This window comes from Merops nubicus, unplaced genomic scaffold (assembly GCF_000691845.1).
Source record: "Merops nubicus isolate BGI_N331 unplaced genomic scaffold, ASM69184v1 scaffold10793, whole genome shotgun sequence".
NCBI lineage: Eukaryota > Metazoa > Chordata > Aves > Coraciiformes > Meropidae > Merops > Merops nubicus.
Window position 1 is genome coordinate 8,302 of NW_008596900.1, and position 21,782 is coordinate 30,083.

The window sequence follows — 21,782 nt, forward strand, 5'->3', positions numbered from 1 at the left end:
CTGAACACTGGAAACAAAGTTGTTCTAGAACAATGGAAAGCTGGCAGAAAATAAACAATTAAATAGGTGAATGGAGTCTAAATAGGTAGCTAGATTAGACTTAACTGGTAATGGAAACCATTTAAATTCATTTATGGCACCCATGGAACTCTGCAGCTTCATCTGCTCTGGCAAACAGCCATCAAAGTGGAATGATACAGGTACGAGTAACTGGAATCATCATTTTCAGATTATTTATATAGAAATTTCATTTTAAAATACTGATTGTACATGGTTTCCTTTCACTGAAATCTGTTACATGATATTCTGAATAGCAGTCAGGTTTTGTTGGAAGTTGTTTAATATTAGTATTCCCTTTTCTTCAGGAAACCATATTTTTTTTGTAAGATAGTTGTCTTCATACCTGATTTAGGAGTAGCACTCATGCTGAGAGTTTTGGTGTCTTCACTTTGGCATCTTTATTCATGTTTCTTTTGGTGCTTCCATATTTAATAAAAGTTTCTAGGATTATACTTAATTGATTTGAAACTCAAGGAAAATCAGTACTTCAAGCAATTAAGCACAGAAAAATACTAGGTAACAAAGACATAAAGATTTTTGTCCTCATGTTAGTTACGAAAAATCCATTATTCATTATCTTATTGTTTTTAGATACTGAAGTACAATTTTCCAACACAATAGCAAAATCGCTTTTGAAACAGAATAAATTGCCTGCTAGTTCAGAGGCTGTGTTTTGAAGTCAGGATTGCTAAACATAATGGTGCTTATACTCATTATCTTCACTACTTGGTGAAGCTCCATATTTAAAAGTGCAAACCTAGAGACTGATTGTGGGGGAAAAAATGGATTATAATAAAATGGCAAAAAACCCTAGACTTCAATGTACTCTGCAAATATTACTGTGTTTACAAGAGTAGATTTAAATATTATGCCTGTCTGTGAACATGTTCCTCAGCCAAGTCTCTCTCCCATCATTCTGTTGCGCTAGCATGTTCCTTCAAGGGAGACTTCAACAGTGTTTGCCCTGTGACCTTTGTATGTAAAGGATATTATTTTCTGAATTGGGCTCTTGATAACTTTCTACAGAAGTAAAAGGAATCTGTTGCTTTGCAACATCTGCTGTGTACTCTAGTACAGCTAGTGGATTGTGATTTCACTGGATGGTGTTACAAGTACACTACTAATTGTTGGGATGTCTAAAAGCAAAACACAATCCAACGGAAAGCTCTCTCTATAAAACTGTGATAATGTAAATTGCAAATTTAACCAGGAGAGGTTGTAAAAGCATTGAATGTGATCTTTCTGTCTTACTAGATTTAGCATAAAGTAGTGTCTTGAGTTTCTTCTAAGCAGTGGTTTCATTGTGTAGTGTTAAAAGTAGTGTAGTCTGACAGTAACCCACATAATTTAGTATAATATACACATTAACGTATAATAACTGCTCTGTGAAGAGAATTTTTTGTACAGGGTTTTTAATTTATTACCATTAATAGTAATGGGAATGGAAAAGATATTGCCAGGTTGCTATATAAAATTAAACATCAGGTGCAGCTTTTTGCAAACAACATTGTTTGTGAAGATCAAGTTTTTCATGTTTGACTTAAACTTTATTTTCCTTTTTTTTTTAAGTGTGTACTGATAGTAGTAATTCTGAAAGCATTATCTATGCCATACTTTCCCATAACTAAGTTTCGGTGAGCTTGAACTTGTAACAAATTTATGCAGTTTTGTTTTTTTTAGTTTGAAACTTGTGGTTTTCTGCACTGTGGTTGTGCTTTTGCGTTATCTGAAACAGATGAATTTTTTCTTCACAAGGTCTAACATGCTTAAGGTTCCTGTACTCAGCTGACTGTCAGCCAGCAGGGATGCAAATGTGTGTGTGTATTGTTATTCCTAGTTACACGATATTTTCTAATTGATCTGAACAGTGTTAACATATCTTCATGTTGCCCCATATCAGGAGACTGAAAGGAGGTGCAGAAATCAGGGCATCATCTGCCAACCAGAAGAGGAAGTGTCTAGTTAACAACTACTTAATGGGCTTCGGGTTTCTGTTTTTTTTGTTTGTTTTTTTTTTTAACCCCTCTCTTTCTTTATTATATCTTCCATCTTAATTGTGTTGATACCGATTGATTAGATAGCCAGTGGAAAGTATGTGGTGTACCTTTTCAACAGTAATCTAAGGCCACAGTAAAATCCCTTCCTTGCCCACTCCCTTTCCTGTCACCCAAAACGGTGAGTAACTGCTTTAATATATCCTTTATACCACAGGGCACAACACAGGAGATACAGGGGAAACGGGAATGTTTTTGGGTTTTTGTATTAAATATACAGTGAGAAAATGCAAATCCTGTGACTGTACTTTTTCGTGCTTAGTCCTGGTGTTGTGGCTTTTTAAAATACTATGTTAGTCTATCAAGATTTGGGACTGAATGCTGCTCAAGGTGTTGTTCTGTGTCAGCAGAACCACTCTGAAGTGTTGGGGTTTAAACCCCCAGCCCTGAATCAGGGTTGACATATGGATGACGTCCACAGCCAGACAGGAAAGAACATCCTCTTGGTTTTCTCTCAAGGCCTGGCCAACTTTGGGTGAAAACCAATGAGGAAATCACTACCAGGTGCCCTGCCTGTAACATTAACATCAGGTGTCCCGCCTCTAAAGCTAACAGTATAAAGGCTGGCTCTGCTTGCAGTGAGTGGTGGAGCCTGTCTGTGTAGTGGATGCACTGTGTAGGGTTTCAAGTTATTGCAAGAGCTCCCCAGATGTCCACTACAAGCAGTGTTCCCAGAGCAGAAAGGCAACATCACAACCAGGACAGAAAGAGGATTATGTATGTAATGATGTTGGTTCTTGGCAATTACTATATAACTGGAATTGGGATAATGACTTGGTTTATTCCTTCTCCCATGACCTGGCTTCTGACTTTGCTCGTTGCTTTCTTTGCTTGGTCATGTACCATGAGGGAATGCATTGATCTGTTTATTATTCTAGTTGTTAGCCATCTCATGTCCTTTCTGTATACTTTAGAATGGGATGGAAAGATCTGGCCTCTGTGCTTCCTAGTGATGACAGTGTCCTTCCTACTGCGACATGCATTGAGCAAAAGACACTCCTCTGCTCAAGTAGGGCCACCTGGAGCTGGTTGCTCAGGATCATGTCCAAACAATTTTTTAACATCTCCAAGGATGGAGGTGCCACAGCCTTCCTGGACATGTCTTCCCAGTGCTCAGTCATCCATCCTCACAGTAAAAAAAATGTTTCCTAATGTTCAGACAGCACCTCCTGCATTTCAGTTTGTGCCCATTTCCTCTCATCCTGTGACTGGACACTAGTGAAGAGAGCCTGGTTCAGTTGTCTTTGCAACCTCCCTTCAGGTGCTTATAGAGGTTATAAAGATCCTTCCCATGCCTGCTCTTCTCCAGTCTAAACAGTCCCAGCTGTCCCAGCCTTTCCTCATAGGACAGGTGCTCTAATCATAATCATCTTCATGGCCCTTCATTAGACTCTATCCAGTATGTCCATGTCTCTTCTATTGAGGACCCCGAACTGGACACAAGAGTCTAGTGTGTGGCCTCACCAGTGCTGAGCAGAGGGGGAATGATCCCCTCCGTTGACCTGCTGGCAGTATTTTGCTTAACACAACCCAGGATAGAAGTACCTTGCTGGCTTATGTTCAGCCTGGTGTCCACAAGGATCCTTCCTGACAGATGCCTTTCCAGCTTCGTGACCCCCAGCATATACTGGTGTGTGAAGTTGTTCCTCACTGGGACCTTGCATTTCTCCATGCTGAGCTTCTTGAGGTTCTTGTCAATCCATTTCTCCAACCTGTCAAGTTTGTGCTGGATGGCAGCACACCCATCTGGCCTGTTAGACACTCCTTCCAGTTTTATGTCACCTGCAAACTTGCTGAGAGTGTGATCTGCCCTATCATCCAAATCACTAATGAAGACCTTAAACAGGACTGGACCAGATATGGACCCATGGGGTACACAGCTAGTTACTGGCCTGCAACTAGATCTTGTGCCACTGATGGCCACCATCTGGGCCTGTTCATTCAGCCAGTTTTCAGTTCACCTCACTGCTTATCCAGCTCCTGCATCAGCAGCCTGTCTGTGAGGATTTTATGGGAGACAGTATCAAAGGCCTTAATGAGGCCCAAGTAGCCACTGTCTCATCTACCCCCTCATCTACTAGGCCGGTTATTTAATAGGACTCAATTATGGGACTCTTCCAAGTGGTTCTTGAAAAGGCCAAATCTGTTCTGAAGTCCAGGACTATGAGCTTGCTTGAAACCTTCCTCCCTGTGCTCAGGATGCTGAACTCCACCATCTCATTCATGGTCACTGCAGCCAAGGCTGTGTTTGATCTTCATACCCTCACGGATCCTCTCCTTGCTTGGCAAGTATGAGATCCAGCAGAGCACCTCTTCTCATTGTCCCCTTTAATTATTTGGAGGAGGAAGTTGTTGTCAAAGCACTGCAGGACTCTAGGATTGCTTATCTTCTTTCGTTGTGCTTGTTCTTCCTGCTCAGGCAGTTTGTAGCAGCCACCCCCTATAATGCTGCCTTTACCTGTCATATTTTTAATCCTAACCCAGGAGCTCTCAGTTGGCTCTGCTTCCATCCCCAGGCAGAGCTCCATGCACGCTAGCTGCTCTCTCACTTAAAAGGAAGGGATTTTTTATTTTATTAATGACTGGTTTTATTTAGATTGGTTTTAGGTTGCTGTGAGGAAATGAGACAGTCCCAGCACAAACATTTTGAGAGTTGACTATATAATACAGCTTCATAAAAATCAAATTTACTAATTCTGTGCCAAACACTTTTTTTTTTTTTTTTTTTTGTGGCCAAATCATTTTTCTTATTTTTCTGAGCGCTAGGAATTATTTTTCTTTATTCCCTGTGCAAGAATAATTTCAAGGTAGATAAATTACATACTACACAATGACTAGATTGTTGACGGTCTACTAGTCTTCTAAACTGTAAAGTATTTGAGAAATTTTAAAAATACATACACATAATATCTTTTGGTCAGATACTTATCAGCTGTTCCTATAAAGACTGCTTAACTATTATTACCAATAGTATCAAGTAATATTTTTATGTATTTCAAGGTTTTTGCATTTGTGTTCAGTTTGATACATTTTTCATGTATTTTATTTGTGGAGCCAGCTTTTCTGACCATTTTGTTTATCGTGCGTTTGGATTGATTAGTTATTGTATGCTTTATTACATAGAAATAGATAGCTCTGCCTGACTATAATGTTGAATTCCTTTCAAATTTATCTTCTAATGTTCTTATTAGTCCTTTCAGTAGTCTGTGAAAGAAAACCTGAGTAATATTGCAGGTTTTTTTCAGTTATCTTTCTAAAGGTATAAAAATACATGTGGAATAAGTTAATCAATTTACATGCATTTAGAGGAGTCTTCTTATCAAATATTCTAACATTTTGTCTTGGCATAAAAAACATTCCAGAAATGTAAAACTGAAGTGGAGAACAGTTTCTGGAGAGGAATGGACCATTGTTAGCTTAGTGTTTTTTCTGTAGGTCCCCCAGGCAAATCTGTTTTGACTTGCTAAATGTTTTAGTGTAGAATTATACAAATAGCTAAAATGTTTTAGTAATTAAAACTAAGATACTGGTGACTTGTTTAGAAAGTGTAACTCCAATAGAGGCCTGCACACACTGTAGTAGACATCACGAAAGCAAGCTGAAGAAACTCAGTGGAAATCTAAAGTCTGTAGTTCCATAAAAACTGGGTCAATTGCATTTACTATAAACTTTCCTCAAGTAAATTTTATTTTAAAAAATCTTATAAAGAATCCCTTGAAAAGTATGAAGCTGCAGTTCTGCATGTACAAATTATATAACAAGAATTGCCCTAGAAAGGTTACTGTTGTGGTGGTGGGTTAACCCTGGCTGAGTACCAGGTGCCCACCAAGCCACTCTATCACCCTGCCCGGTTCCTCTCACTCCTCTGAAGAGCAAAAGGGGAAAGGAAGGTAAGATGAAGACAACACAAAAGCACTGCACCCTGAGGGCTGCTGTGGGAAAGTCAGCTCAGCCAGACCAAATACAGCTATAAATGACAATGAATGATTGCAGGCTTTTTTGCTGTATGATACCTTTTTAACTCCAATCAGAATTTCTTGTTGATGTATTAGTAGAAATGCATGAGATGTTCAGATTAAAATACCTCTCTAAGAAAATTCTATATGGCAAAAATTAAGTTGTTACTTCAGGAGATTCGTGTTAATAAAAAAAGTGATGGATGAGCTATTTATTTAGTGTTTTTAATTTGCTTTGCTAGGTACCAAGTGGAAGATGAGTCCTCTCATTTGGATGAAATGCCACTAATGATGTCAGAAGAAGGCTTTGAAAACGATGAGAGTGATTACCATACTCTACCAAGAGCAAGAATTTCTCAGAGAAGAAGAGGCTTAGAATGGTTTATCTGTGGTGGCTGGAAGTTCCTTTGCACTAGGTTTGTTGTATACCAGTACTTTTTATTAAACTTATTAAATTAAACAGTGTGTGATATGTGTGGAGCACAGGGACACAGTCTGCTTGTCGTGCACCTTTGGATTGCTTTGCCTGCATTTTCCCTACTAGGATGCTACAAGACGGTAAGAAAAAAATATAGTACTGAAGAGCTGTGTACTCCTGTCTGCTTCAGTGACTTGAAGGAAAAAGAGGCTTTTCAGAGAGGTCATGTACTAAACTTCCACTAGTCTGAGGTGCAGAATATGGCATAGAAGCCTGGTCCGTACTTCTACTCAAAAACCCATGAGGATAGAGTGGATAAAACTTTCTTTTACTTTTGAGAGCATGAGTGTGTTAAGTTGACAATATGTAAGTTTTATTGATGTTGCTGAGAAGAAAAAACAAATTCATTAACTAAGGAGTAGTTACCACTTCATCCTTTAGGGGTGTAGAATATGTGTAATTGGTGGCCTCGGAGTGAGATACAGCTGGAATTAGCTCTTGTGATTTGGTTCTTATTTAGAAACTCTTTGTCCTAAACTCTGCTGTATGCATTTGCCTTGGAATAGTAACTTTCTAATGAATTGCTAGCAAATTCCTAAATACAGCAATTGCTATTAGGATGATAAAGAATCATGAGGGTTTTTTATCTTGCATGATAAAATCTGGGTGTTGATGCCTCCACACTTGAAATGGAGAGGAACATGGGAGGAAACAATTTTCATGTGTGTTGATCATGGATTATATGTGTTATACAAACAACTGAAACTTTCTTCCTGAGGGCAAACTGCATTCTTTGAAGGATAAGGGGAAATTAAATACAGAATCTTATTCTGAAAACTGTTCAGTTGAACAGAATTTAAAATTTCACCCTGTTTTTGTGGAAATTAATATCTCCTGCATGAGACTGTGTAGAGGTTGAACTGTCAACTTCCACATCCAGAATTTCCTTCTGTGCTTTAAAATAAATTGTAAATGTTTCAAAACTGTGGCAGAAAGGTGAACACAATAAGAGACGAGGCATTTGACTGGAGCTGGGCTCAGGGGCCCCAGATGTCTTCTGGGTCCTCAGTGAAAGTCTTGTGTTTGTGTTCAAAAATCACTTCTTGCAAACAAACACCACCCCTCTCCTCCCCCCACCTCTTTCTTTGTCTTGTATTGTTAGAATTAGTCTCATTTTTTTTAAGAAGCTTTCCATCTGCAGATTTTCCATTTTTCCAGGTTTGGAATTCTATATTCTGTAGAGTTTTGTTGCTACATCGCAAACTGCTGCCATTTAGTTGACAAAGTTACACCCTTTTGGCAGGAGCAAATACAGAAGGTTTGACAGAATTCAGTGTACATGAAAAGTTACTTCGTAAAAATCCTTTATTTGTGTTTTTAACTTCTGTTCAGACAATAGACTTGTTGATTGGAACTGAGTGGTGTGAATTTTATTTGCAGATATGTAGCTCTTCATGTTTTTTTTTCTTGCAGCTGTTTAATTAAATCAAATGTTTTCTTTGATTTTGAACAAACTGAAGACTTAATACAACCAATATAACTTTTAACTTCAGAAACTGCTTATTTCTTGCTTTCATAGCACAGTTAAAAGAAAACTTTGTAATATAGCAGCTGTTTTGTGGTTGTAATCATTTCCCCTTTAACTTACAAATTCTCTTCAAGCTTGTGAAATTAAAATGCACATAGATCAATACTCTGGAGTTCTTTGGGCTGGATTGATTTCTTTCTCATGAGATTTACATTCCACTTGTTATCAAAAAACACTTTGTCCCTATGAAAATGGTGCCATTGAATGGCATTTCCATATGAAGTGAAGGGGATATCAAATGCTCGGATTAATTTGGGCGCTAAGATGGCCTGTACGCTTTCAATTAATCTGCAATGCATTTGTTATTCAGAAGCATGGGAAAATGCTGATCTTTTAAGAATGACATGACCACTGTGTTGCTTTTGGCCTGATTACTGAAGCTACCTGTTGAGTACAATAATTACAGTATGTTTTCTTTGCAGAACTAGTTTCTGCTACTTAAAACCTAATAAGGAAAAGCTGACCCTGGCAGACAATATAGAGCTTTTATGTTATCTTTCCATTCTGATGAAAATGCTGTTTTGTGAAAGATACTGGCAGTTAAGCTTGTAGGATAAAAGTAATGAAAAGATAAAATAAGAAAAGCCTTTATTATTAGATCTGCAGAGTCAGTTGAAACTTTTACTTTAGCTTTTGACTTGGAGAGACACACTGTATTTATGAAAAACTGTTAAGTGAGAACTCTTAACTTACTCCAGGGTTTGTGTTTGTGGTTGGTTTGTTTGTTTAGTAATACGGCATCAGTAACTAGTATCAAGACTCCAGCTATTGTTCCTTCAAATAAAAAAAAACTACATTAGGAAGCAGGTTGAGTAACAAGCCATTCAATAGCCCTTAAATGTCTTTCATGAATTCATTTTTTCATATATACAATCTGTTGTATTGATATAAGCAATGTGGCTTATAGCTAGCTTAAGAAAAAGCTTTCTCTGCATCTGAATTGTCTAGGCAAGGGCATTTGAAATAAGTGCTTAAATCAGTACACAAGAATTTGATTTTTAATTGCTGAATGCATAGCATAAGGTATGATTTTTACATTCAAAATTTCAGGAAAATCTAAAGTGTGTATTGATCATGCTAAGTCTTGCATTATATTTTTCATATATTTGAAGCTTGGGAGGATGCTATTCTGATTTATCTCCTGATGTTTGTTTCACGCAAATTTAGGGGGTACAAAAAGCCCAGTAAAAGGTCTATAGCCTTGCATGAAAATTGTTTCTGTATGGCGGAATGTTAATTTTAGAGCAGATTAAGTATATGTTGGGTGTTGATAATCTGACTTTCAAAAGTATTGAGTAGACTTCAGTGTTCTTAAAAATCTGAATTAATGCAAGTTGATTAGAATTTTTGAGTCCAGTATGTCCATCTCTTATTCCTCCTGTCATATAGAGTGATTACTGCTGAGACTGTAAATGGCAGAATCTAACTGGTTTTTACTTTTAAGATAGTAAAATTCATCTGAGCCATTACAATACTGATTTGAGCATAACCTGTAGTATTTCCATCATCTTTAGATTTTCTTGCGTTTGAAAACTTGAGTGGTGTTAGCTCTGTGCCAGTCAAATCCCTTTTGTCAGAGGTATCATGTTTGTTTCCCAGTCATGCTTGTGCCTGTACTTCTTGTCATATGTTAAACTAATGGTTATTGTAGCATCTGTTCCAGTTTCTCTGTTGACCTGTAATGGAAAAAGTAGTTTGAAGAAGGGGAAATTCTGTGGCAAGGAAGGCAGTATAATTCAGTCGCTTTAGTCAAATGTTTAATTTTAGCAATAGAGAAGTCCTCAGTGTCTGAGGAGATTACAAAAGAGACTGTGTGTAGTCAAATTTTCAGTTTGTTTACAGTTTAAATTCAAAAACCAATTTAAGCAATGCAAAACTGTAAAGGGAATTTCTGTCTGTGGGCCTGCAGACAGAAGCTTTCATGCTTGTTCACTTTCCCTGGAAAAAATTTTCCTTTGAACTTGATTGCTGCAGATCTGTCTTGACACTTTTTACTAGACAACTAAGTTATATCTTCTGCTTGTGCAAGTCTTCTCCACTCTCCTGCCCTGGAAACTTTATTAAAAGATTTAATTCCATGAGCAGTTGTTCTATCAGTTGTAAATCCAAGTGGGTGCTGAGTGGAGCTGTTCCACCTTCTCCTGGAAGCACACAGCCTGCGTTATTGCAGCTTTTTTTAGTTTTATAGATTTTAAACATCAGGGGCAGATCTAACTAAAAATAGTCTCCCTTTTTATTCTGCATTAGTTGACATTAGTTGATCTGTTTGTGGATCTGGTTTACTCATGCAGCTGCATGCGTATTTGTGTCAGCACAAGGGAAGGGGCCAGAAGCCACACCTTCACTATGGGAGGAGGGTGGGTGGTACCAGCCAGTTCAGCAGCAGGATAGGTCCACAGCTATTAAGTTGATTGTGGAAATATGACAGACTGCTGTTAGTTTTGTTTTAAAGGCAAATTTAAGTAATGATCAAGGTAACTGGATTTTTCTGACTTGTATGTTACTAAATAACAGGGCTGAATGGTGAACTAAACTGTTACAGTTCTTACTATGGAATAATTCTTTGTCAAATTTTAAAAGTGATGGGGGAAAAGTTGTTGAATGGGCTTACATTTTTAACAAATAAAATCCATGTTTGCATAGGATCAAGCCAAATTGATGCCTATCCCATAGTGAAAACTTCAGGGAGGAAATCTTAAGAATCCAGCATTTATAACTGAAGTGTTTTAAATGTCAGCTTGTGCATAGTGGCATTTCCATAACAAAGTGAATATTGCTTTGAATGATTTCAGTATTGTATAACTTCTAGGGCTTTTTTCAGAAAGTGCCTGCAACTTTTGAATTCCATTTTCTTTTGCAAAATTAGTTTGTAATAAGCCTGGGATAATGTAGGCAACAAACAAGAACATTTCTAGGTGGGTCTGTGGTGTTGTAAACTATCTGCCTTCCTTCCCTGCCTACTTGTGTGTGCCATGGTTCTGTAATTGTGGAAAAACAGAATGGGAAAGACCTTAAGACGTCATCCAGTCGATTCCTTGCCTGCACAGGATGAATTACACCTATCGCTTATGTCTGATCTAACCAGATCTTAGAAACCTGCAGTAGTAGCAATTCCAGCCTGAAGTGTTTCTTTCCACCCTTGTCATTAGAAGCATTTACTCAATGTCTGTCCCCTCACCCTTATTTATTTGTCACAGTTGAAGTCCATCGTTACTTAATCGCGGCGGACCTAGAGAATAATTGTCCCTTTCCTCTTTGCCGTTGTTTCTTATGTGATTGAAATCAACCTTTTCTGAACAGCTCTGTTCCTTGGGGTGTGTCTAGTAGACAAACCTACCATGCTTTCTAGGCCTCTAATTGTTTTGTTGCTCTTGTATGTGGGCTTTGTTTTCACACTAGGCCTGTTCATTGAAATTTCGTTTTCAGAAAGGTATTGTAACCCAACAGATTTTGCTAGTACTGGACTGAGAAACAGGAGTTCATTCATGACTTGCTAGCAGTGTGCCTGTCCGTGCTGACCAGATACATGCCTTTTTTTCCCTCATTTATGTCATTCTCATGCAGTAACTCAGTCTTCCTCTTCTGATCTGCCCTCCACTAACTCTTTTTTAAGGCTGTATTTGCATAATCAGTTACTTCTCTGTAAGTGTACTGTGTTGTGCTTTTGCCTGTTCTGTCTCTTTCAGGTAGTTTTTCCAATCTATCAAGACAGCCTTGAATTCTTATCTCTTTATATGTACTCTTGTCTCGTCTAGCTTTTTGTTGTCTAAAAAATGAAATATCCAATAGTCAATTACCCAGGAAGTTCTAAATAAAGCTTTGCAGAACTTCACTGATATTATTTTGGTTTTATAACAAGCTACTCTGTAATGATGATTTTTCCAACTATATCAGTTGCAAGAATATATTCTTTTTACTTTCCTTATGAGAAACACCTTGAGAACCAAATTTTATTACAGACATGCAATCAAAATTATTTGTGTTGGAAGGCACCTTTAAAGATTGTCTAGTTCAATCCTCTCTGATCATGGTTGGGGACATCTTTCGATAGACCAGGGTGCTGAAAGCCCCAGGAGTCAAGAGAGGAGATGTACTCTCAATCAGTAGTGCATTTGGCTCTTCTCAGAGGGAAATCTGTTCTATTTCAGAGGTTGCTCGTTGAGGTATCAGTGTTGGTTATGATTTTGTTTTCTTTCGGATGTTTACAAATGCATACAGATAGGTTGACCATACAGAATTTATCCAAGAAGCAATGCTGAGGTGACTGGATGGTAATTTTCCCCACCTGTTCTCAGCAAAATCGTTTTTATTGGTTTGAATACAATTCATATGAGCTTCCTAATGGTTACTTCTTGGTTTTCTGCATCAAGAATGTTGTCAGTATATTCAAAAACCTTAATAGAAAATATGCGTTACTTTCCTTCACCTTCAACTTCTCTTGCTGGTATAGCTCTGACCAGCTAGGTCTGTGCTTCAGCTGCAGTAGGTGCTCACAGAAGGCCTGTCTGCTCAGTCTTCCAGATTCACTAGATTCACTAGCTCAAAACAGACTCATGATTAAGCCACCTCCCACAAGTATTAAAAAATGCAGAAAAATTGTCCTTTAACATGGGATTGTAAAGCAGCCCTATACAGGAGATAGTAAATCTGCTTTTCTTTCCATGCTGCCAGTTCTTCCCAAACCATCTGTACCAATCTGTTAATAATGTGCTCCTGTGGCTGGCCCTCACAGTTCTTAGGCTGATTACATTACATGAGTTGAGTCCCATCCATATTTGTTTCTTATTTTACTGTTGTTAGTAAATACTCTGCTGAGCCTCAGTGGCATTGTTCTGTTTGCCAGACTTTTGTTCTTCCTACATTTTGATCTCATCCTGTTTTTCCTTTGTCCTTGTCAAAATAAAGTTATTTAAAAGTGTCTGTGAGCTCTTCCTGTCTTACTTCATTGCTCCTCGTTTAAACCTCCTTCAGTAGATTTGTAAGCTGATTAGGCAAGGATGCTCTTCCTTTCTCCTGTGAATTGAAGCTCACTATTGCTGATTATTGCATGATCTGCATTTACATGTTTGATTTCTGGTTTTGTTGAAAATGTTTGATGCTGCGGCATTAGGTGTGCTTCCCTGTTACATCTGCTGTAGGCAGTCTTTGGGAGGAAATGAAGATTTACAAATTATGTGGTAATTGTATACAAAGCTGTTGAAATTTTTCTAGCCTCATGTAACAGAAGCCTTATTTCCTCTTCAGTCATTACCATAATTTGAGTATCAGTAATCCCAGATGAAGAGTTTAGCCAAAGGACTGTAAGATATGATGGATGAGTTAATTACTTAACAGTGTGGGAATTTAGTCACTGCTATTGTAGTCCTGTATTAACTAGAAGTTTTTGAACCTGTGTCAGGTCAAGGTATAGTGTAACTTGCCATTATTAGGAATTCCTGTAAAGACTGTGCAAGTGTTTATGTAGGTAGATGCCTGAGTGAGTTGAATACTGTGTAAATGGCCTAAATATTACAAGTCAACATCATGCTCGCTTGTTTAGATGTGGCAAATATTTCTTAGGTATTTTCCTTTAGGGTTCCAGGTTTGAAAATAGTAATCATGAATAGTAAATGTTTAGTTTTGAAGTAAAAAATTGTTTTTCTTTTCAGTTGTTCTGATTGGCTCATAAACATTTGCCGAAGAAAGAAAGAGCTGAAGGCTCGCACAGTGTGGCTTGGGTGTCCCGAAAAGTGTGAAGAAAAATATCCCAAAAATGCCATAAAAAATCAGAAATACAACATCTTTACCTTTATACCTGGGGTAAGGCTACTAACCATTTTGGTGTTGGGCTGACTATGTCTCCTGTAATGTTATTGGACAGTTCTGCAAAAAGATGTTATTTGCCTGGATTCTTTTTCTTTCTACATTTATCTCAATGTCTTCAATTAACATTGACAGCTGAGAGTAAGGTTGCTTTTTTTTCTGAACTGTTTTGTTTTCAAAGGGGTAGCAAAAAGCTTTAGAAATTTGAAATGGGTTTCCTTGCACTTTTCTGTTCATCATTGGAAATCTATAATCCTCTTTAAAACAGAAGCACTTCTACACAGTTGAGAAAACACTACAAAGCACTGACTTCAATTGAGAAATAAATAGTTAAAAATTGCAGTGTACTCCCATAGTTATTTTCTCATACTCCCTGCCATTGAAAGCATTGTAAGTAATGTACTCTGAAATGGGCAACTCTTTAAAGAACCCAGTTTTTCAATTTGTATGGCAACTAGTTTAGTAAACTAGTGCTTCCAGAACTGTATTTCTTAGTGCAGTGTTAAAAATAGTGATGTCTTTTTGGTTTTTAGCTCAGTTCTTCAGACAACGCTTTTATTAAGGAGTAGAAGGGGTTTTTTTGTCACTTTTTTCCTTAATAAGCCATATTAATTGCAGGTTTTGCCTTTAATGTTCACAGTGTACACGAAAATAAGAGACATTAGTTTTGTCTAGTTCATGCTTTAGAAAAAATGCGTTGTTACAATGAAATAATAGCAACGGAGAAGAAAACTTTTGAAGATTTAATAGTTAAACCTCAAAATGTACGCAGCTGTGATATTATAAATTTTACTAATATGCTTTTACTCATACTTGTACTAATACCACCCAAGAGTCCTGTGTCCTTCCAACCTAAAGGATTCTATGATTCCTGTTGCAGAAAAATTCGACATTTGAATACAGACATGCCTTGTCATAAATCTTTTATTTCAGTGATCACGCTGGTTTACGACAGTATTGATTCTGTTCTTCTGGCCTCTTTGGTCCAATGGTTGGCAGGTTCTTCCTAACAAATTCTTTATTAAAACAAAAAAAAAATTAATAACTTTGTAAATAGGACTGATCTCCTGTCAAAGAAATAAAATGTCATTTATCATAGGCAGGTAAAATATTCTTATCTCTATTGAATGGAGTAAATGTTTTCTTCCAAAGTTTAAATTATTAAATACACTAAAATTGGTTAAGTCACATATACTTTTCTAAAGGTCACAAAATTCATTAAGTATATAGTAAGTCGTTGGTTATTGTGACTAGAAGTGTGCAGTGTAGACTACAAATCTGAAATTAGATTCATATTTCCTGTAGGGATCAGGCATAACTTGCAGTTAGCTGTTGAGAGAGAAGATGTTTGTTCTTTTTTGATCTTTTGAAAATCTTGGTGTTTGTAGTATGGGCAGAACCAGAAAACAAAATTCTAATTTTAGACATAAATGAACACTTCTTAGTATTAGAAATACTGTGTAGCTGTCTGGTTTTTGTGCTTTTCCACTAGGGGTAAATCGTACGGCACATAGATGTAGTGTTTTGGAACCAATACACTAAGTCATAAATATTGTCTACAGTGATTTACTGTGGTTGAAATTGTCATCATGTTTTGTCTTCTTTTTAGTTTCAATCTTTTTTTAATGTTGTTGCTGGCAATGATTAATACTAAATAGTTTCCTTTCAAATTACAAGCTTGAAATAATGTTTAGATCAATGGAATTTTATTTACTGTCTAAAAGAGCTGTAACATTTCCAAAATACCATCTAATTTCCTAATATTCATATAAAATATTTAGTGCTTCTACTTTCATAATGGTTTGTTCATTGTCCATTTGGTATTTCAAATACATATGAAAATGTGTCTATGCTGCTTAGGGATTTTGTGTAAATTTCAGTGAAGAATATTTTCTGTAATGGGCAAATTTTTAAGATACCTCTTCCGAACTTCAAACCAGTAGTCTATTTTTTTAATCAGTTTTATGTAACTGGAAACTTTTCAGTTTCCTTAACTAGACTGAAATGTTTAGCCTTATATTGAATCAAGTGTTGGTGGCCTGTCAGTATTGAAAAGCTTTGTAGGACGGTGGTTTAACTCCCACCGCCTCCTGCAAGATGAGTGCTCTTGCAGATATGCACCTCCCAAAGTACTACGTGGACTCTTCTTTGACCTAGTATCTTGTCCCAGCATTGTGTGTCCTTGTAAACAGGTAAACACGCTGCTAGAAATGAGTATATGAACTTCATCAGTGTTAACACAAGGTACAGGTTCAAGCTGAATTAGTTTCATTTTGGAAGAAAGTTTCCTTGCAACTTCAAATTTGACCTGACTTTACAGTTTTGTTGGCAATAGCGGAATAGAGTTCTGTGCTCTTGAAAAAAATCTGATTTGAGGCTGTGTAGGTAGCCTTTAGCTGAACAGTAATGTAGCACTCTTGCAAGAAACTGGTAGTTTTGAGGTAGTGCTACTTTGTTTTTCCTGCGAGAAAGACAATTTGAAATTAACTTCCCTGATTTTTTTTTTTTTTCCTAGAGCATAGGTTTTTACATAATTGAGTAATAATGTTGGACTGATAAGAGCAATAAATATCTGTCCAATAACTTTGATTTTTAGACATAAGTCACTGTAACATTAGCTGAATTGTAAGATTAAAAGATGGAGATGCCTTTTTAAATGTGACTTTTTGCTTTATTTTTAATATTTTGGCTTCAAAACAATTGATTATCTGTTTTCTTAAATCTCAGTGTTCCAAGATCAGTAACCACTTCAGATCATCCTGCTGGAGGTGTCTCATCTACTAAAGAAATATGTGAAATGTTTGAAGATTCAAAATTCTAGAAAATTAAGAATGTTCTTAGCATTGTATTTATAACTAAAGCAATGTTTTCAGTGTGAGCTTGCTGAATTGGTCTTTTTAATTACCAAAAGAGTATCTTAATCTGTCATTCCTTTAGAATATGGGACAATGTATTCTGTTACTTAAAACTTGGACAGTTATCTTGAAGTTTAGCCCAAACCATTAATTTATTAATAAACATATGTGCTAACATTTATTGGAAAATAATCCTTTGAGACATTTAATGCTGAGCAGTTCTTCAAAATTACATCAAAACCCTGTATTATTCTATTACTTTTTTTTTTTTAGTTTAAACCTTCCAAAAAGTTAAACTGTGGTGACTTCTGTAAAAGGCTTGTCTTGCTATGGAGGCTGCAGAATACTGCTTTATTCCGAGATTTCCACATAATTGGCCTTTTGGAAAGAGCACTTTTGCTTACCCTTACTCACTGGATCTCTTCTGTAGTGCTCATGTTATCTTTCTAAACAACATTTATTCTTGAATGCTGAGTAGCTTCACTATTTCTAAGAACAGTGGGAAATGATAATTTTTAAGGAGTGTCTGATTGATGGTAGCCTTGGTCCCTTTGAGAACCAAAAGACTTCAGAAAGAAGGCAGGTGGGTTGTAGAGCTCGTGCCCCTCCAAGAGTAAAAGCTTCAGCGGTTGTGTGGAGGAGAGGATGTGCAAAGCAGTGAGCAGAAGCAGGGAGGAGTTCATGAGTATGGGTTTCTGCATGTGCTGCAGGCAGGGTTGACATTTTTGGGTATTCTCACAGGGATGCAGAGCAGCGTGGTTATAGCATACTCAGGTTTAGTCATCTGTAGAAGCTCAAATGACAAAGACTAGGGTAATATTTTTGTGAATCGTTTCTGTTTGTTTGATGCCAACAGGATTTTTCTTGTTTATTGTTATTATGTAAGGCCAGGATATGAAAATTTTTAATACAAAAAGATATTGTGAGACAGAACAGAATTTTAGTATTGTTACTTGGGAAAAATGTAAGATGTACTTCTAATGCTATAGTTTTAGGGAGAAAAGTTTCAGCAGATAATTGAAAACTTAATATATGGAATGAAAGTTCAGATACAAACTTATTTTGCCTTTTCTATTGATACTGTAAAAAAAGATTTTCAAAAACTTAACTCAAAGGTAATTTGTGCATATAAAATTATTGCAAGATGTTTCTACAAATATCTGAGTTCTCTTTACTGATAAAACGTCAGAGTAAATCTTTGCAGAGTGGTCTTGATAGATATTTATTATTTGTGAAGATTGATTTCACAGCCCAGTTTTCAAAATACCAAAAATGTGGCAGATCACTTTTTCAGAGTTAATAGAGGCATTAATATAAAAGGATTTTTCTCAACAAAACTAGCAGTATAATATTAAAATAACTTATATTGCATGTAGTAGTTTGTGATATATAGTGTATTGTGCTATATAGTACTATAATAGCACCATATATACTAGTAAGCCATATTTATGGCTTTAAGAGTACTTATGCCTACTGTCATAAAAAAATGAATTTTATGTACATTACGGGCAGAGATTTTAAGGCACTTATCTATTTTGTGTTTCTCATTTTAGGTTTTGTATGAACAGTTCAAGTTTTTCTTGAATCTCTATTTTCTCGTCGTGTCCTGCTCACAGTTTGTACCAGCATTGAAAATAGGCTACCTGTACACGTACTGGGCTCCTCTGGTAAACAGAAAAATACTATTAACTAGAGGTTTTGGTTTTTTAACTTCAGATGAAAAGTTTGTGTGTATGTAAATTTCATAAATTGGTGTCTGGTAAACTAAAATGATTAACGTATATAAGAGAAGTAGAATGCTCCTTTGAAATGTCAGTGTTTTACAGCAGGTTGTCCAGAACCTGTTGTTCAATAGCCCTCCTTCCCACCTGCCTACCACACTCCTGCCCCAGAGGCTGGAAGCTGTTTTGGTTAGCCAGCTAGTCTGAGTGAGTAGTGCTCCTTTCTGGATCCTGGTTGCTTGAGAGGTTAAAAAAAGCACAACAACCCAACCAAAGAAACCAAAAATAAAACCAACACAAAGCCTCCCAGCCCCTCCAACTAGTACAGAATGCTATTTGATAAGTAATTTGTGTTTTTAATTTCTTTCATTTATTGTTACTTGCTCACTGTTTTATGTTTACAAGATAGGTCAGAACTGAAAGCATATTTTTTTTCCATTCCTTTTGTATCGGTTTTGATCGTGTCCTTTTTTAACAAAAATTGAAGTGTTTTAAGCCGTGGAGGAAAATATGACTTGAAAATGTTATTCGTTAAACATGCTTGTTCTAATTGACTGTCTTGCCGCTTGCACTTTCAATATGTCTTCATTATTGAGCCCTCCAGTATTTTCTTGGGAAATTGTTCAAACCGGTTGGTTTTGACTCGGGTTTCCTGAGGTTTGAAGATTGTATTCTCTTCAGATGAAGCCCTTTTGGTAGCCTGACAGCTATACTCCCATGATTTGGAATTCTTTTCTTGTTTGTAACCAGATCATTACCTTCTCTTTCATCTTCCTCCCAGCCCCTCCACCCCAGGTTTAAAAGCAAGGCAGGAAGAACAGATGCTTCGTTTTCAAAATTTATTAAAAAATAGTATTTTAAGTAGCATTTATTCTCAGTGGTATTCAAGAGGAGCAGTGACATGCTGACTGCTTGAGTAAAGGTCGTTCTTAAAAAGTCAATACAGTAAATATTCTGGATTGATTTAATTGTTTTAATTGTTGCAACATGTGTCCTTTTAAGTATTGATAAATGGAGAGACTGTCCTGGAGGTTCTTCACACCTCTGTTTCCAGACAACTTTTGGTTTATGCTGCAACAAAAAACACTAAGACAGAAAGCTTGTTCAACAGTGGGATTAGAAATGGATGTTTACAAAGGTCTTTGTCACTGACCCAATCAGAAAAGACAGAAGTCAGCCTTGTCTGGAAGTTGGTCTCTTCACAATTAAGTGCTGCTATACCTTAGGGGGGTAGTAAGGAAGAAAATCAGTTAGCATCTCAGGTTATCTCATCTGCCCAAAGAAGGGAGATAATACCATATTTTACAAACACCAATAATCTGTTCTGTATCAATCTGTTTGTCTTCTTCAAGGATTTTTTAAATTATGGTTCCAAGTTTTCACATATAGCTTGAAAATAAACAATATCTCTGTTAGTGCTAGTGGTACTTTTTTTTTTTTTCTAAACTTGTTTGTTTCTACTTGACTTGCTTTTCTACTAATGATTGACCTCCAGGTAAAATAAATTAATTGGATGCTGAGAAAGGCTCAGTATGTATGATGAAAATATAAGACACATAATTCAGACCCATTGGACTGTCTGTTGCTTAACAGATAAGTTTGGTTTTCTTTTGAAGAGCATAGAACTGCTGATAGTTCTTTAGTGATAATGAGAAGTAGCTATGACTTGGCTTCTATTTTTCGCTCAAAATTTTATAATAAACTGTTCAGCCTGATACTTAAAATCAAATTAATAGAAGTTGACTATGTGCTAGAAGCTTTTTAGTTGTTTCTAGTGGAGTGGGGTTTTGTTTTGGGTTTTTACTTCAACAGGTTTTACAACAAACAGACATAATACACTTAAGCACTGAGGTTCTTCAAGGCTGTATTTTACTGGATTGTTGTAATTTGCACAGTAGGGAATGGACTTCTCAACTCTGAGTCCAACACACAAAGGATGGAAAGCATACAAGTTTGATTGTAAACAGTATGACAAAGATATTTGATTGCTTACAGGGAAAGATGACAGGGTTTTATGTGAGATTGACTTCACAATTTCACTTTCCCCTTTGAAAGTATCATGTTCCTTTGTGAATGAGGAAAAAGGGAAATGTTTCCCTTAAATTGTTCCTCATAGTCTCAGTCAGTTGTGCTGAGCAACTGTACCCAGCAAGGTACCGCTTGGTGACCACTAGGAGAAATTCTTGCAATTAACAGCTTGCATTCTGTGCTTTGATGGCTGTCCAGTTCATGAGGTATGTGCAAATGGCAAATATATGTGAAGGTGCTTCGGGAGTGCCTTTTTTATACTGCTAAAATATCTGTAATGCCAAAGCTGGTGAAAAGGCTACTGCCAGAAAAGGGGAAAACCCTGCTACTCATTCAGCGATGTCCTAAGAGTGAAAAGAGTGCATTTTCAAACCAAACCACTTTTTTGTTATATGTAGTTCTGATATAATTGTTGTAGCTAAAGGTAACCTGAACATATAAGCTGTGTTTAACTGTAAGATCACAACAGAGTAAGCCTTGGAATTTTGGGCTGGAACTGTAAAACAGCCTGTGCTATTGAAAGGAGATTGCTACTCAAGACTCCTTTAGGAAAACTACACCTTCAGTCCTTTTTTGTTTCTGGGAGGTTAGAGAAGGTTGCTAAGCTGATGGACTTCCACAAGACAAGAAATCTAAGGGTATAAATTTTCTTCCACAGAAGGAAAGTATTGGTGGCTGTCTGAAGCTAGCTACATAATCTAGAACCTTATCTGGTGGAGGATTTGTGAATATTTGAAGTTTTTTGCCATCTTAGAATAATGACAATATCCCTTTACTGTTGAAAATTCTATTTCCCTTTCACTGATGGATAAAAACTGAGCACGTGAGTTTAAGAAGATGGAAGACCATAGCTGAGGAGGCTTAGAATAGGAGAGAGGATTCTTTAGTGCTTACCCCTGAACTGCCCTGTATTCTTTTTAGCTTCCCATCTTCTGTGCCCAGAGATCATCTTAGTTACATGTAGTGTGCTCTGTGCTCCCAGCAGAAGCTGCAGTGGCATTATCCTTTGAAAGGAGCAGCCAAAGAATTTACATACTTAGTTTTTCAGAACAAACTCCCTTTTTCTTTGTCAGGATGCGTGACGTAACTACAACTGAGATGATGAAATTGTATTAACCATCCATCTACCTTGTTATTTCTGTCTGTGGAAAAAGGCAATGAACCCAACATTACAATTGGAGACTTATTAAATGTTTTTGGTAAAACCCTAAAATTTGTGGAAGATAGGAAAAAATGCTTATTGAACTATAAGGGCTTGCTTTAGCTCATCCAAAGCATTTAGATTTTTTTACATTGCAGA

The 21,782-nt window shown here is 36.8% G+C and overlaps 1 protein-coding gene across 1 annotated transcript in view; it reads left to right on the forward strand.

Annotated features, from left to right (window-relative positions):
- Nucleotides 1-4,220: 4,220 nt before the first annotated feature.
- The window catches only part of LOC103769343 (probable phospholipid-transporting ATPase IIB), a gene marked incomplete at its 3' end in the record, with an annotated part of 35,260 nt that continues 17,698 nt past the window's right edge, over nucleotides 4,221-21,782 (forward strand). The window contains exons 1-4 of the mRNA XM_008936530.1: nucleotides 4,221-4,399; nucleotides 6,313-6,486; nucleotides 13,725-13,875; nucleotides 18,287-18,400. Coding sequence (XP_008934778.1) covers nucleotides 4,221-4,399; nucleotides 6,313-6,486; nucleotides 13,725-13,875; nucleotides 18,287-18,400 — 618 coding nt within the window. The remainder of the gene's footprint in view (nucleotides 4,400-6,312; nucleotides 6,487-13,724; nucleotides 13,876-18,286; nucleotides 18,401-21,782) is intronic.